The sequence below is a fragment of the Chinchilla lanigera genome, unplaced genomic scaffold (assembly GCF_000276665.1).
Source record: "Chinchilla lanigera isolate Chin_1 unplaced genomic scaffold, ChiLan1.0 scaffold00054, whole genome shotgun sequence".
NCBI classification, from domain to species: Eukaryota; Metazoa; Chordata; class Mammalia; order Rodentia; family Chinchillidae; genus Chinchilla; species Chinchilla lanigera.
In genome coordinates this window covers 3530260-3541526 of record NW_004955455.1, presented here as the reverse complement: position 1 = coordinate 3541526, position 11267 = coordinate 3530260, and the positions used below count along the sequence as shown (strand labels likewise).

The 11267-nt window shown below is 48.9% G+C and overlaps 1 protein-coding gene across 6 annotated transcripts in view; it reads right to left on the bottom strand.

Annotated features, from left to right (window-relative positions):
- Emid1 (EMI domain containing 1) overlaps nucleotides 1-11267 on the bottom strand; it is a gene marked incomplete at its 5' end in the record, with an annotated part of 50235 nt that overhangs the window by 23058 nt on the left and 15910 nt on the right. For all 6 annotated transcript variants that reach the window (XM_005396178.2, XM_005396179.2, XM_005396181.2 and 3 more), the window contains 10 exon segments: nucleotides 4270-4314; nucleotides 4418-4480; nucleotides 4903-4955; nucleotides 5079-5177; nucleotides 6133-6279; nucleotides 6813-6902; nucleotides 6986-7036; nucleotides 7321-7441; nucleotides 8810-8871; nucleotides 9960-10043. In XM_005396178.2, the coding sequence (XP_005396235.1) occupies nucleotides 4270-4314; nucleotides 4418-4480; nucleotides 4903-4955; nucleotides 5079-5177; nucleotides 6133-6279; nucleotides 6813-6902; nucleotides 6986-7036; nucleotides 7321-7441; nucleotides 8810-8871; nucleotides 9960-10043 (815 nt within the window).

Below are 11267 nucleotides of genomic sequence, written 5' to 3'. Positions count from 1 at the left end.
TGTGTGTGTGTGTGTGTGTGTGTGTGTGTGTGTGTGTATACTGGAGATTGAACCCAGGGGCTTCACACTGAGCTACATACCCAGCCGGTTTTATTTTTGGGGGCAGGGTCTTGCTAAAGCACTGTTATGGTTTATATCTAGATGTCCCCCAAGGGTCTCCTGCTCATAGGTGTGGCTTCTAAAAGGTGATTGGATTATGGGGATTTACAGCTGGTTTGATGTTAAGAGGTTGGATCTGATTGGAAGAGGCTGGTCCTGGGGGTGTGGCCTAGAAGGGTTTATCTGCCTTCCCAGTCACTCCCTTTGCTCTCTGCCACCTGGTCGGCACGACGCGAGCAGCTTTTCTTCTGACATGCCCCTCTGCTGTACTGTTCATTTTTTGAAGACTGCCAACCATGGAGTGAACCCTGAGCCACAATGAATCCTTCCTTCCTCCTTTAGGTTGCAGATGTCAGGTGAAGTTTGTCCCAGTGATAACAGAAAGTGACTAAGACAGTCACTAGAAAGCCCAGTCTGGGCTTTTTTTTTTTTTTTGTCTTTTTTTTGAGACAGGGTTTCGATACGCAGTTCAGGCTGGCCTTGAGCTCACTTTGTAGCCCTGGCTGGTGTCACACTTGCAATGATCCTCTAGTCTCACCCTCCCGAGTGCTGGGATTATAGGCGTGCACAACCACGCCCACCTCTGCATTTGAATTTGTAATCCTCCTGCCTCAGCCTTCCAGATTGCTGGGATTACAGTTTTTTGTTATTAAGGCCAGCAAAAATACCTTTCAAAAATTAATGTAAAATAAAGAGTTTTCTCAGGAGACTCACACTACACACAAAAAACTAAAAGAAGGTTTTTAGACTAAAGGGAAAAGATATCAGATAGGAATCCAGATCTATAAGAAAGTATAGCGTATTAGAAAAGGTAAATACATCAGTAAATAATACTATATTCATCCCTGGGTATCTATTGGGGGACTGGTCCCAAAATCTACAGATGTCCAAGTCCCTCATATAAAAACATGTGATGTTTGCATATAAGCTACAGATACTCTCTTCTACATAAAGACAATTTAAATACAATTAGAAGAAAATTTAAATACTTAATGCAATGGAAATGCCACATAAATAGTTGTTAAAGTACAATGTTTAGGAAATAATAACAAGAAATATGTTTATACATATTCAATAGAGATACAATTTTGTTTTAAAAATTTTTTGATTCATGGTTGAGTATGTGGATGTGCAATCTGAATGCACAACCTGTGGATACAAAGGGCCCACTGTACTTTTTTTTGTTGTTTGTTTTTTTGAAACAGGGTCTCACCATGTAGTCCAGGCTCACCTTGAACTCACTACATAGCCCAGGCTGGCCCTGAAGCCATGATCCTCCTGCCTCATCCTCCACAGTGCTGGACATAGGGATGCGCCACCACACCTGGCTCAGGAACGCTATATTTTAATTTGTTTTCTTAACTTCTTTAAAAGTCAACTAGCTATTTAGAGCAATAGCAATAGTATGGACCTGAGGGTGTAGCTCAGTGGTAGAGCACTTGCTTAACATGCACAAGGACCCAGATTCAATCCCCAGTACTCCCCATCACCCAAATATATTATAGGATTTATAATAAATGTAGGAAAACAAGCCAGGCGTGGTGGCACACGCCTGTAATCCCAGCACTTGGGAGGCTGAGGCAGGAGGATTGTTGCAAATTCGAGATCAGCCTGGGCTACAAAGTGAGCTCAAGGCCAGCCTGAACTGCATAGTGAGACCCTGTCTCAAAAAGACCAAAAAATAAAAACAAAAAAACCAAAACAAACCAAAACAAAAACAAAAGCAGAACAACAACAAATGCAGGAAAATAATATAAGGCAGTAATACCACAAGAAAGGAGTTGTGAAAATGGAATTATAAATGTTTAATGTGCCTACAGTATTATGTTATTAATTCAACTAAGTTGTGATAAAGCAAGGACAGAAATTGCTACTCTTAGGGCAATCGTGAAAAACAACACAAATAAGTATTGCTAAAAAATTAGGAGAGGGGACCAAATGGAACCTTAAAAAGTACTCAATCCAAAAGAAGTCAAAAGAAGAAAGGAAAAAAGAAGCAAAGAAAGAATAAATAGATAAATAGAACACAAATCACAAATATGACAATCTTAAATAGAACCATAACAATATCTATCTATCTATCTATCTATGTATCTATCTTTAAATATAAATGCACCAAATGATCAGAGTGAAAAAAAGAAAGACTGAAGTTATATTTTGTTTGCAAGAGATGCATTTTCAATGTAAAGGCACAAAGATATTGAAAGACAAAAGATCAAAAAAGGCATACCATGCAATTACCAAGTGTGAGAACAGTAGTGTGGCTACTGTAATAGCAAACAAAGTAGAATTCCAGACAGGCAGTGTTGCCAGAGATAGAGACATGAATTCCATAAAGATAAACAGCCTGAGGATCAGTGGAACAGAATAGAAGATGCAGACACAGCTACAAACACACTCAGCCACCTTATCTTTGACAAAGGTGCCAAACATATTCACTGGAAGAAAGATAGCCTCTTCAATAAGTGATGCTACAAAAATTGGCACTCTACTTACTGAACACTAAAACTAGACCCATGTCTGTCACCATGCACTAAACTAAAGTCAAAAGAGATCTAAATATTAGAACAGAAACACTAAATCTAGTGGAAGAGAAAGTAGGTAGAAATCTTGAAGACATAGGTATAGGCAGAAAGTTCATAAACAAAACCCAAACTGCATGGTAAATACTTCAAAGAATCAACAACTAGGATCTCACCTTATTAAAAAACTTTTGCACATCCAAAGATATCACCAACAGAGTGATAAGACAACCAAGAGAGTAGGAAAAAATTTTACCCAGTTGTCCCTCAGACAAAGGACTTTTATCTAGAACATATAAAGAATTGAAAAAAATCAGATCCCTCCAAATTCAAAGACCCAATCCAAAAATGGGCATCTGAGATGAATACACACTTCTCAGATAAGAAGTACAAACAGCAAAGAAAATATAAAAAATGTTCAAAGTCACCTGTCATTTGAGAGAGGCAAGTTAAAACAACAACGGAGATTCCATCTCATTCCAGAAAGAATGGCTATCATCAAGAAATCAACCAACAACAAATGCTGGAGGGACTGTGGGGAAAAAGGAACCCTTCTCCACTGTTGGTGGGAGTGCAGACTGGTACAACCACTGTGGAAATCAGTATGGAGATTCCTCAAAAAGCTAGGATTAGAGGTCCCATTCGACCCAGCTATTCCCCTTCTGGCTATCTTCCTAGTAGAATTAAAAACATCATTTCACAGCAATATATGCGCACCCATGTTTATAGCAGCACAAATTTGTCACAGCTAAATCTTGGAAACAACCCAATGCCCATCAGCCGAGGAATGGATAAAAAAGTTGTGGTATTTTTATGCAATACAGTACTACTCAGCCATAAAGAAAGATAAGTTTGAGACTTTTATAGGTAAATGAATGCAACTGGAGACCATAAGTGAAATAAATCAGACTCACACGTGTAAACATTGTATTGTCTCCCTGGTGTGAGAAATTGAAGGAATAAATAAGTTTTAAAATGTACAATAGCTATTGTGAAGTGGGAAGAAATTGTTTAAAAGGAAAAAGGAACTAGGACAGGGGCAAGGGGAAAGGAAGGGAAAAGGGAGAAAAAAATGCAAGTTATACTATTAGTGTCTCTTAGTTAACAGAAATGGAAGGTTTGTGCTAATACTGACTGGAGAATTTTTTATGGTCATATCTTGCACTCTGAGAGACTACTTTAAAGATAATAATATGCAATGTATTAACTATTGTTATTCTCCTATCATCCTGTTATGAAATTTTGTTTTACCTTTTTTCTATAAAATTAAAAAAGCCAAGAAAACACTCAAATCCTTAACATGTATGTGCCTAATAACAAAGATTCAAAAACTATAAAGCAAAAATTGACCACAGCAAAAGGAGAATTGGAAAAATCTATGTTAGAGTTGTAAATGTGGAGAGTATCAAAGAGAGATATGAAGGGAAAGAGAGAAAAGGAAATATAGAGTTATGATAGCCAGCAGGACAGAGATGGAGGCAGCCTGGCCCCAAGAAGACGATGGGCCAGGGGAGCAACTGATAGAACAGAAGGGTCCTGGACCACAGAGGAGGGTTAGAGGTTCCAGTTGTGTTGGATAGAACCAGCACAGCGGCCTGGGTCTGTGGGATCCTGAAGGGATGGTTATAAGGTGGATATCAGTACTCACCTGCTGCCCTGTGAGGCCTTGGGGGCCAGGCTCCCCACGTGCTCCCTTTGCATGAGGGAAGAAAGGAATGAAGTTAGCTGTTGGGACTTCTGACTTAGGACCCCTAAGGCTCCCCAGAATCCCCTATTTGGGCCATCTGGGTACTCACTCTTTCGCCCTTTTGTCCTGGGTGGCCTGGAATTCCTTTGGGTCCAGTAGGGCCTGGGGGTCCCTGAGCAATGAGATAGGGCCTTAGTGCTGTGCTGGGGTAGGATGGACTGGGCAGGGGATTGGAGGCAGAGGGGCTGGGGAAAGTCGCAGCTTGGCCTGCCTCTCATATACCTAATGCCCAGAACACAGTGGACAGTTCATATAGCTCAGTATTAAGAGAACAGGACACTGAGCCAGACAGTCCCTACCCAACCCACAGATGTTGCCAGCTGTTGGCCACAGTTCCAGGACAAAATTTCCACTTTTCTTGGCCTTAGGCAATAATAATACTTCTTGTTACATGAATTGAAGGAGAGGATGTATGGAAAGTGGCTTGCATGTCAAATGCTCAATAAGTACTTATTGAATGAATGAATGAAGTGAAGGATGAGTAGATGAATGCATGGATAGAAACAGGGTAGGAGCACTTGGAGAATGACTCACCATGTGTCCAGGACTCCCGGGTACCCCTGTGGGGCCAGGAGGTCCAGGGGGACCTGGAATAAGACAGGATGTCCTCAGGACTGGAAAAGAGCACATTGCCTGCTGACTCTGATAGCCACAGGACTATCTGCGATCTACCAATTCCATCCTTCACACCAAACCTGGACTTGACTTACCCATGGGTCCTGGAGGGCCAGGAGGACCTGGGGAACCAGTGGGTCCCTGAGGCCAGTGGCTGCTGGTCTCAGTGAAGGTGTTAGACAGTAATGAGTCCCCTGCAAGAGAAAAGATAGTGAGTGAACAGAGTTGGGTAGGGTATGGCAGCGCTCACCTGCCACCTCCGCAAAGTCAGCCCCAACTGTCCTATGGGCAACTGCCAGCATGGATGGGGCCCTTAGGATGGAGAGAAGAGAGACTGTTGGCCATGTAGTATTAGAAGGCAGGGTAGCTTGGATTCTAATTCCACCGCAGTCTAGCCAGTGACATCTAGAAAGTCTCTCTCCGCTTTACTGAACATGAATGCTGCCTGTCAAATGAAATAATAAAAGCTACCACTTACTGACCATCTACAGCATTCCAGGGTTCTATCACAGAGCTCTGGGAGGCTGGCACTGTCACTATCCCCACTGTAGAAATGATGGGTGCAAGGCTGGCAGAAGGAGAATGATGGGTGGGATGGGAGAATGAAGTAATGAATGGCACCCATTCATATACCAAAGACCTGATATAGATGGAGTTGAACCTGGCACTCCATGCTGTGATCCCTGGCAGCACAAGAAGGAGGCCAGAGATGCACGTCAGGGCCTAGCTTGGCAGAGAAACTGGGGCCTCTGTGAGCCCAGGGTCTGGGCTGTGCCCTTGACTGTTTGGAGTGCACATCTTGCTTCTAGGACTTGAGCTTCCTGGCACTGTAAGAGCTGAATTTCAGCCAGCTCCAAGTTTGGGGAGGGGCTGATGCCCATGGTTCTGAGCATGTGTGTCTGAAGCCACTCCCGTATTCTAGACTGTACCAAGTGATCTCCTCTCTCTCCCGCCCTCAGTGTCCCTCATCTGTGAACAAAGAACAACAATGTCTACTGGATATTTGGGTGACATGTACTCTACACTGGACACACCTGGCACACAGAAGGTGCCTGTTAGATGGCAGCAGGCACAGTGCTCATGGCTACTCTAGCCTCCCCCACCCCCCCAACCCCCACCTCAATCTACCAACACCCCACAGGGACTCACCATGCTGGGAGATCTGGGCATAAGGTGGCCCAACAGGGGATGGGGGTCCCGGGGGGCCAGGAGGCCCTGGTGGGCCTGGAGGTCCCTTCTCTCCAGGGATGCCTGCAGCTCCGGCCTGGCCAGGGCTTCCTGGTGGACCCTGTGGACCTGCAATGGAATCCCAGGAATTGGGGGTATACAGGAGGCAGGGAGAACTAGGGTGGCCTCAAGGAGGTAGGACAAGGCAGCCTGGGTCACCAGGCGTGAGAGAGGGGTCTGGAGTCCACAGCCCAGACCTGTCTACAAGAAGCATAAACACAGAACCCTGTCCTTTGTCCCATCCACACTGGTCTTGGTTTCCTTTCTCAGGGCCCCAATTCCATCATTATCCACCACAGGAACCCTGGTCATATGGGTGGGCACCGGTGTTTTTCCTCTGCCGGGGCTTCCTCCCATTGGTCTGGGAGCTCCCAGTGGGCAAGGATTGGGCTGACTCCCAACCCCCAGTACCCAGCTCAGAGCCTGCTGGGCATAGCTGCCCAAGGAGCATGAGCTGAGTGAACCAAGAGAGAGGGTTTTAGGGAGCCCAGCAGTGAGTGGGGCAATCCAGAGAGTGGAGAGCACCGAGGCCAATGGGTGAAAGGGGCCAGGCCACCTGGCTATGTCAGGGTTGGGGAAAGGGCATCATTCTGGACACTCACCTGGCGGGCCTCTCATTCCCACTGGGCCCTGGCTACCAGCATCTCCCTTGGGGCCGGTGGGGCCCGGCAGCCCCCGCGTACCCACTCGGTCTAGGGGTAAAGAATGTGAGGTTGGCAGCTCTGGACTTTCTTTGGACCTGCACCCCAGCCCTGGCCCCTCAGCCAGCACCTACCATCTCGAGGGAGCAGTGGGACCCTTGCTGTCTCTCTGGCTCCTGGTAGCCCTGGGGTGAGGGGGTAGGAAAAGGTCAGTGTTCCTGCTGGGCCTGGAGGTGGGGAGAGTCACCCAGAGTCCCCTTCTGCCACTCCACTCTGGTGGGGTCTGCTGGGGCTAATGGGCCTCCCAGGACTACAGGGTTCAGGAGCCCCTGAGACCGTTCTCTCAGGTCTACTGGAGAGATGGGAAGACGGAGGCCTTCGAGGGGGCAGGTAGTTCATGGCAGAATGGGGACCAGATTCTCACTGCCCTGATTCCCACATGGGAGTGATTCCCACCTGATCCACTCACCCTGGAGGCCTCTATCTCCAGGGGTGCCCTGGGCAGCTGGGGAGCCCCAGAGTGGCGCAGGGTCTTCAGGGGTAGGTAGGGTTGGAGGAACTGCCTGCTCGGTGACAGTCAGTATGGCTACCTGTAGAGGAAGAGGAAGACAGGGATGGAATGGGTGCCAGGGACTCATCAGACACAGGCCTGCAAAGTGGCCCTGGTGTGGGTGGTGTGAGTCCACGGTGCTAGTAAAGCCCAGCAGGGAGTGGAGTCCTGGGCTGCAGGGCCCAGAACTTCATCAGAAGTAACTGTGTGCCCCTCCCCCATGGTTCTGGGGATGGATCCCATGGCCTCGCACATGCTAAGCAAAAGTACTCTACCACTTAGCTACATCTCCAGCCCTGAGAAGTGCCTGTGTTTTGCAAAGTGTGCAATTCATTCATTACAAACATTGTAGAAAAGCCATTATATACCATCACTGTCAGCTGGCTGTTCTTGATGGAGATGTTTGTTGGCTATGTATTCTTTTCTGTGCTCATCCCACAAATAGTGTGATTCCTCTCTTGGTTCAGTAAAGCTCCACAGGAATATTACTGGGAGGAATTTCACTAATTTTCTTCTCTCTCTTTCGCTGTGTGTGTGGGTGTGTGCGTGTGTGTGTGTTGGGGACTGAACCCAGGGCCTCCTCTACTATTGAGATTTTTGCTGAATTTGAAGGGAAATGAAATAGAGTTGGGGATAATGGAGCAAAGTATACACAGATTATTATACATGTCTATGTTTGAAAAATATGAAAGGAAAAGATGACTCAAAGGTGATAACAAATGTCTGTACTCCCAGGTACTTGTGAGGCTGAGGCAGGAGGAATGGCCTAAGTCTAGGAGTTACAAGCCTATGTAACAAAGCAAGACATGGTCTCAGGGAAAAAAAGGTGACAATCACCCTCTCCAGTGGCACAGGTGCCTGCTGCAAATGGATTTCTGGCAGGTTTTCCACATTTCTGAGTTTTTCATGTTTCCATATGTAGAATCCTTGTATACTATTATATTTCACAATTTAAAAACATTTTCATCTTGAAATGATTTCAAATGTGTAATAGATTTGCTTTTGAAGCTGGAAGATGGTACTGCTATAGGGGAGGCGACAGGCAAGGAGGGGATCCAGCAACAAGCTCTGGGGAACATGCGTTCATCCGGCTGGGCCTGACCACACGGGAGGGAGTATCACAGTCTCTGGAGGATGCACAGGCCAGGCCCTCTGACTGAGGGGGCTTCTCAAGGGTGGCACTGGAGGACAGGCGGAAGAGAGCTGGTGAGGAACCAGCAGGAGGCAGGGACATGGCTGTCTGGGAAGCCGCCGGTCAGGTCCACAAGGAGCCCCCAGGGCAGTAAGTATGGCAGCTCAGAGCTGCACTGTGGGTGGGAATGAGAACAGGCTGGGCATGGGGGTGCAGGAAGTGTAGGGGGTTCCAGGGGGCCTGAGGGCAGAGGTCCAGGGGCAGCTGCTCACCCACCTTGGCCTCTAGTGCTGTCAGTCGCTCGGCCAGCTCTGTCACTTTGCTGCAGTTGAGACAACCTGAGGGATGGAGGAATCTTGGTCCCTGGGTGACCCCCAGAGCCCTGGAGCGGGGGATGGAGGGAGAAGACAGACACAGAATGACCCCAGCCAGGGAGGGAGCTGAATGCAGGGCAGGGGCTGCAGAAGCACCTCCGGCTCAGGGTATATCGTGCTCTGTAGGTTTTCTTCCACTCCAAAGCCTTCAGAATGCACTTCTTTTTTCCTAGGGCAGAATCCAGCACCCCTGTGCATCTAAAGTGACCCCTTTCTCAGAAGCCAGGGCAGGAAATCTTGTTTCTGATGGGTGGGGCTGGGGCCTGGGCCTGCCAGCTCTCCTGGCTGGGGCTGGCCCCGGAGGGGTTACCCTTTGATCTTCTCACACAAGCATAGCCCAGTCCTCTGGCCTCCTTGGTGACATCCCTGATGTATTTGTGACAGTTCTGGCCATGTGAGGAGCCTTTAGAAGCTAGACTCTCTGGTCATCACCACAGCTTCATGGGTCAGGGAAGCACCACCCCTGCTCATGTCTGAGGAACCTGGGCCCACTGGAAATGTGCAGCGTGTCTCATGAGCACAACACAAACGAGCCGGCCTCAGTGCTGTCTCCTCCTGGCTCGGGTCCTGGGGCAGAGTGGGGAAGGGTGGGGAAGGGCGGGGCAGGGCAGGGCAGGGCGGGGCAGGGAAGGTCTCTTCTCTGACCCTCAGTTTCCTCTTCTTTGCAATGGGGTCAAGGAGGCATTGGCTGGGGGTGGGTAGACAGCTGGGAAGTTGAATGAGCTGGTGATGGAAAGCACCTGGCTGGGGCCTCACACACTGCAGACACTCAGGAAAGCAGAGTTTATACAGAAAGACAAAATTCGGGGCTTGGACCTGCATCAGCAAGAGATCAGGGGTCATGGGTCTTGGGATGCCTGAGCCCAGGTCTGCCTCCCTTCTGGGGTCTTTCCTTCTGGCTCAAAGCTCTTTCCAGGATGGATGGTAGAAAGTAGGGTGCTGTCCAAGATGCTCCACTGCTGGACCCAGCTGGATCTTAGACAGTTAACTTACTGCATTCCTCTAGGTCTACCCCATTCCAGAAGTCACCAATGAGTTGCCTCGAGACCTACCTGAGAAGGCTGGGGGCCGAAGCGCCATTCGCCGCATGGTGTTGCCCGACCACATCGGCTCCACGAAGCCAGAGGAGGCTGCAGCTGAGGGATGGAGGGGTGAGAACCCTATTGGCCTATGCTATTCTTGCCTGGTCACACACCCTTGGCCGCTGAAGTGCAGGGGCAGACAGAGGCTCAGGGAGGTGGAGCAGTTGAACTGGCTCACACAGCAAGACCTGGCACCCGACGGGCTGACAGCTGATGGGCTGGTGAGAGCGCCTGGCCGTAGGGTGGGGACTTTGGATAAGGCTGGGGGCTTCCCCAGCGATCCCAGCCAGCTACATGGGTTAAGAGGTTAGAGTTAACAGCAGGCTCTGTCACAGTGCTGACGCTCACTGACCTGTGTGTTTCTCTGGACCTGCCAATTTTCTCATCTGTAAAATGGGATATCGAGGCCTCTGTTTGTCCCTCCCAGGCTGGTGTGAGGCCTAAAGGATGGAGATGTGCACAAAGGGCCCACTGTGCACTCACAGGGCGTGGCACACAGTAGGTGCTCAATAAATGAGGCTGTAATTTTTTTGCCCTCCTTGCTTTCTGTGCCCCTCTTGGTGGAAAGAGCCTGCAGTGGATCCAGCTCTGATTCTAAATGAAAACCAGAGGGAGGCTGGCTGCTTGTTCCTGGCGCCCATTCCCCCCACGCTCTGAGAGGAGCAGCCTGCCTGGCCGGTCTGGCTTTCGGCACAGCTGCAGGGACAGGCTGGCCAAGCCGATGGCGGGGACGCAGCTGGAGGGGCTCTTCAGCCAGCAGTGGCAACACTCTCCTCTGCCCCCCAGGTCTGCCTTTTAAGGTCATGAAGTGTCGTCTGTGGGGGGATGCGGGGGAGATGAAACCCAAATAAGGCACAGGCCTGGCAGCTTGGGCTGTGGGTTGAGGCAGGGAGCACGAGGCGCCAAGAACTCAAACCAGACGGGTCCCTCTGGCCGGCCCCCAGTGGGGAGGCTGCCAGGCCCTGTTCTGGACCCACCATGGGCCTTTGCTCAGGCTCAGCTGCATCCCTAGCACATGGTCCCCAGGGGCCTGCGACTTGCCTGGGTACAGGAGGAAAATCTCCCCAGGAAGAAAGGTGGGTTTCCCACCCAGGACTGTGAGCCACACCCCTTACTAAGGGCTTACATAGCCCATCTTGGTCCTACGTGGAAGACAGAGACAACAGCTAAGTTGTGTTTACCACTTACTCCCCAGCCAGTTCTTGCACAGTCTAAGAACTAGTCTATTCTATTGACTGTACTAGCGCCATATAATCTTTTTCTTTTTTTTTTTTTTTT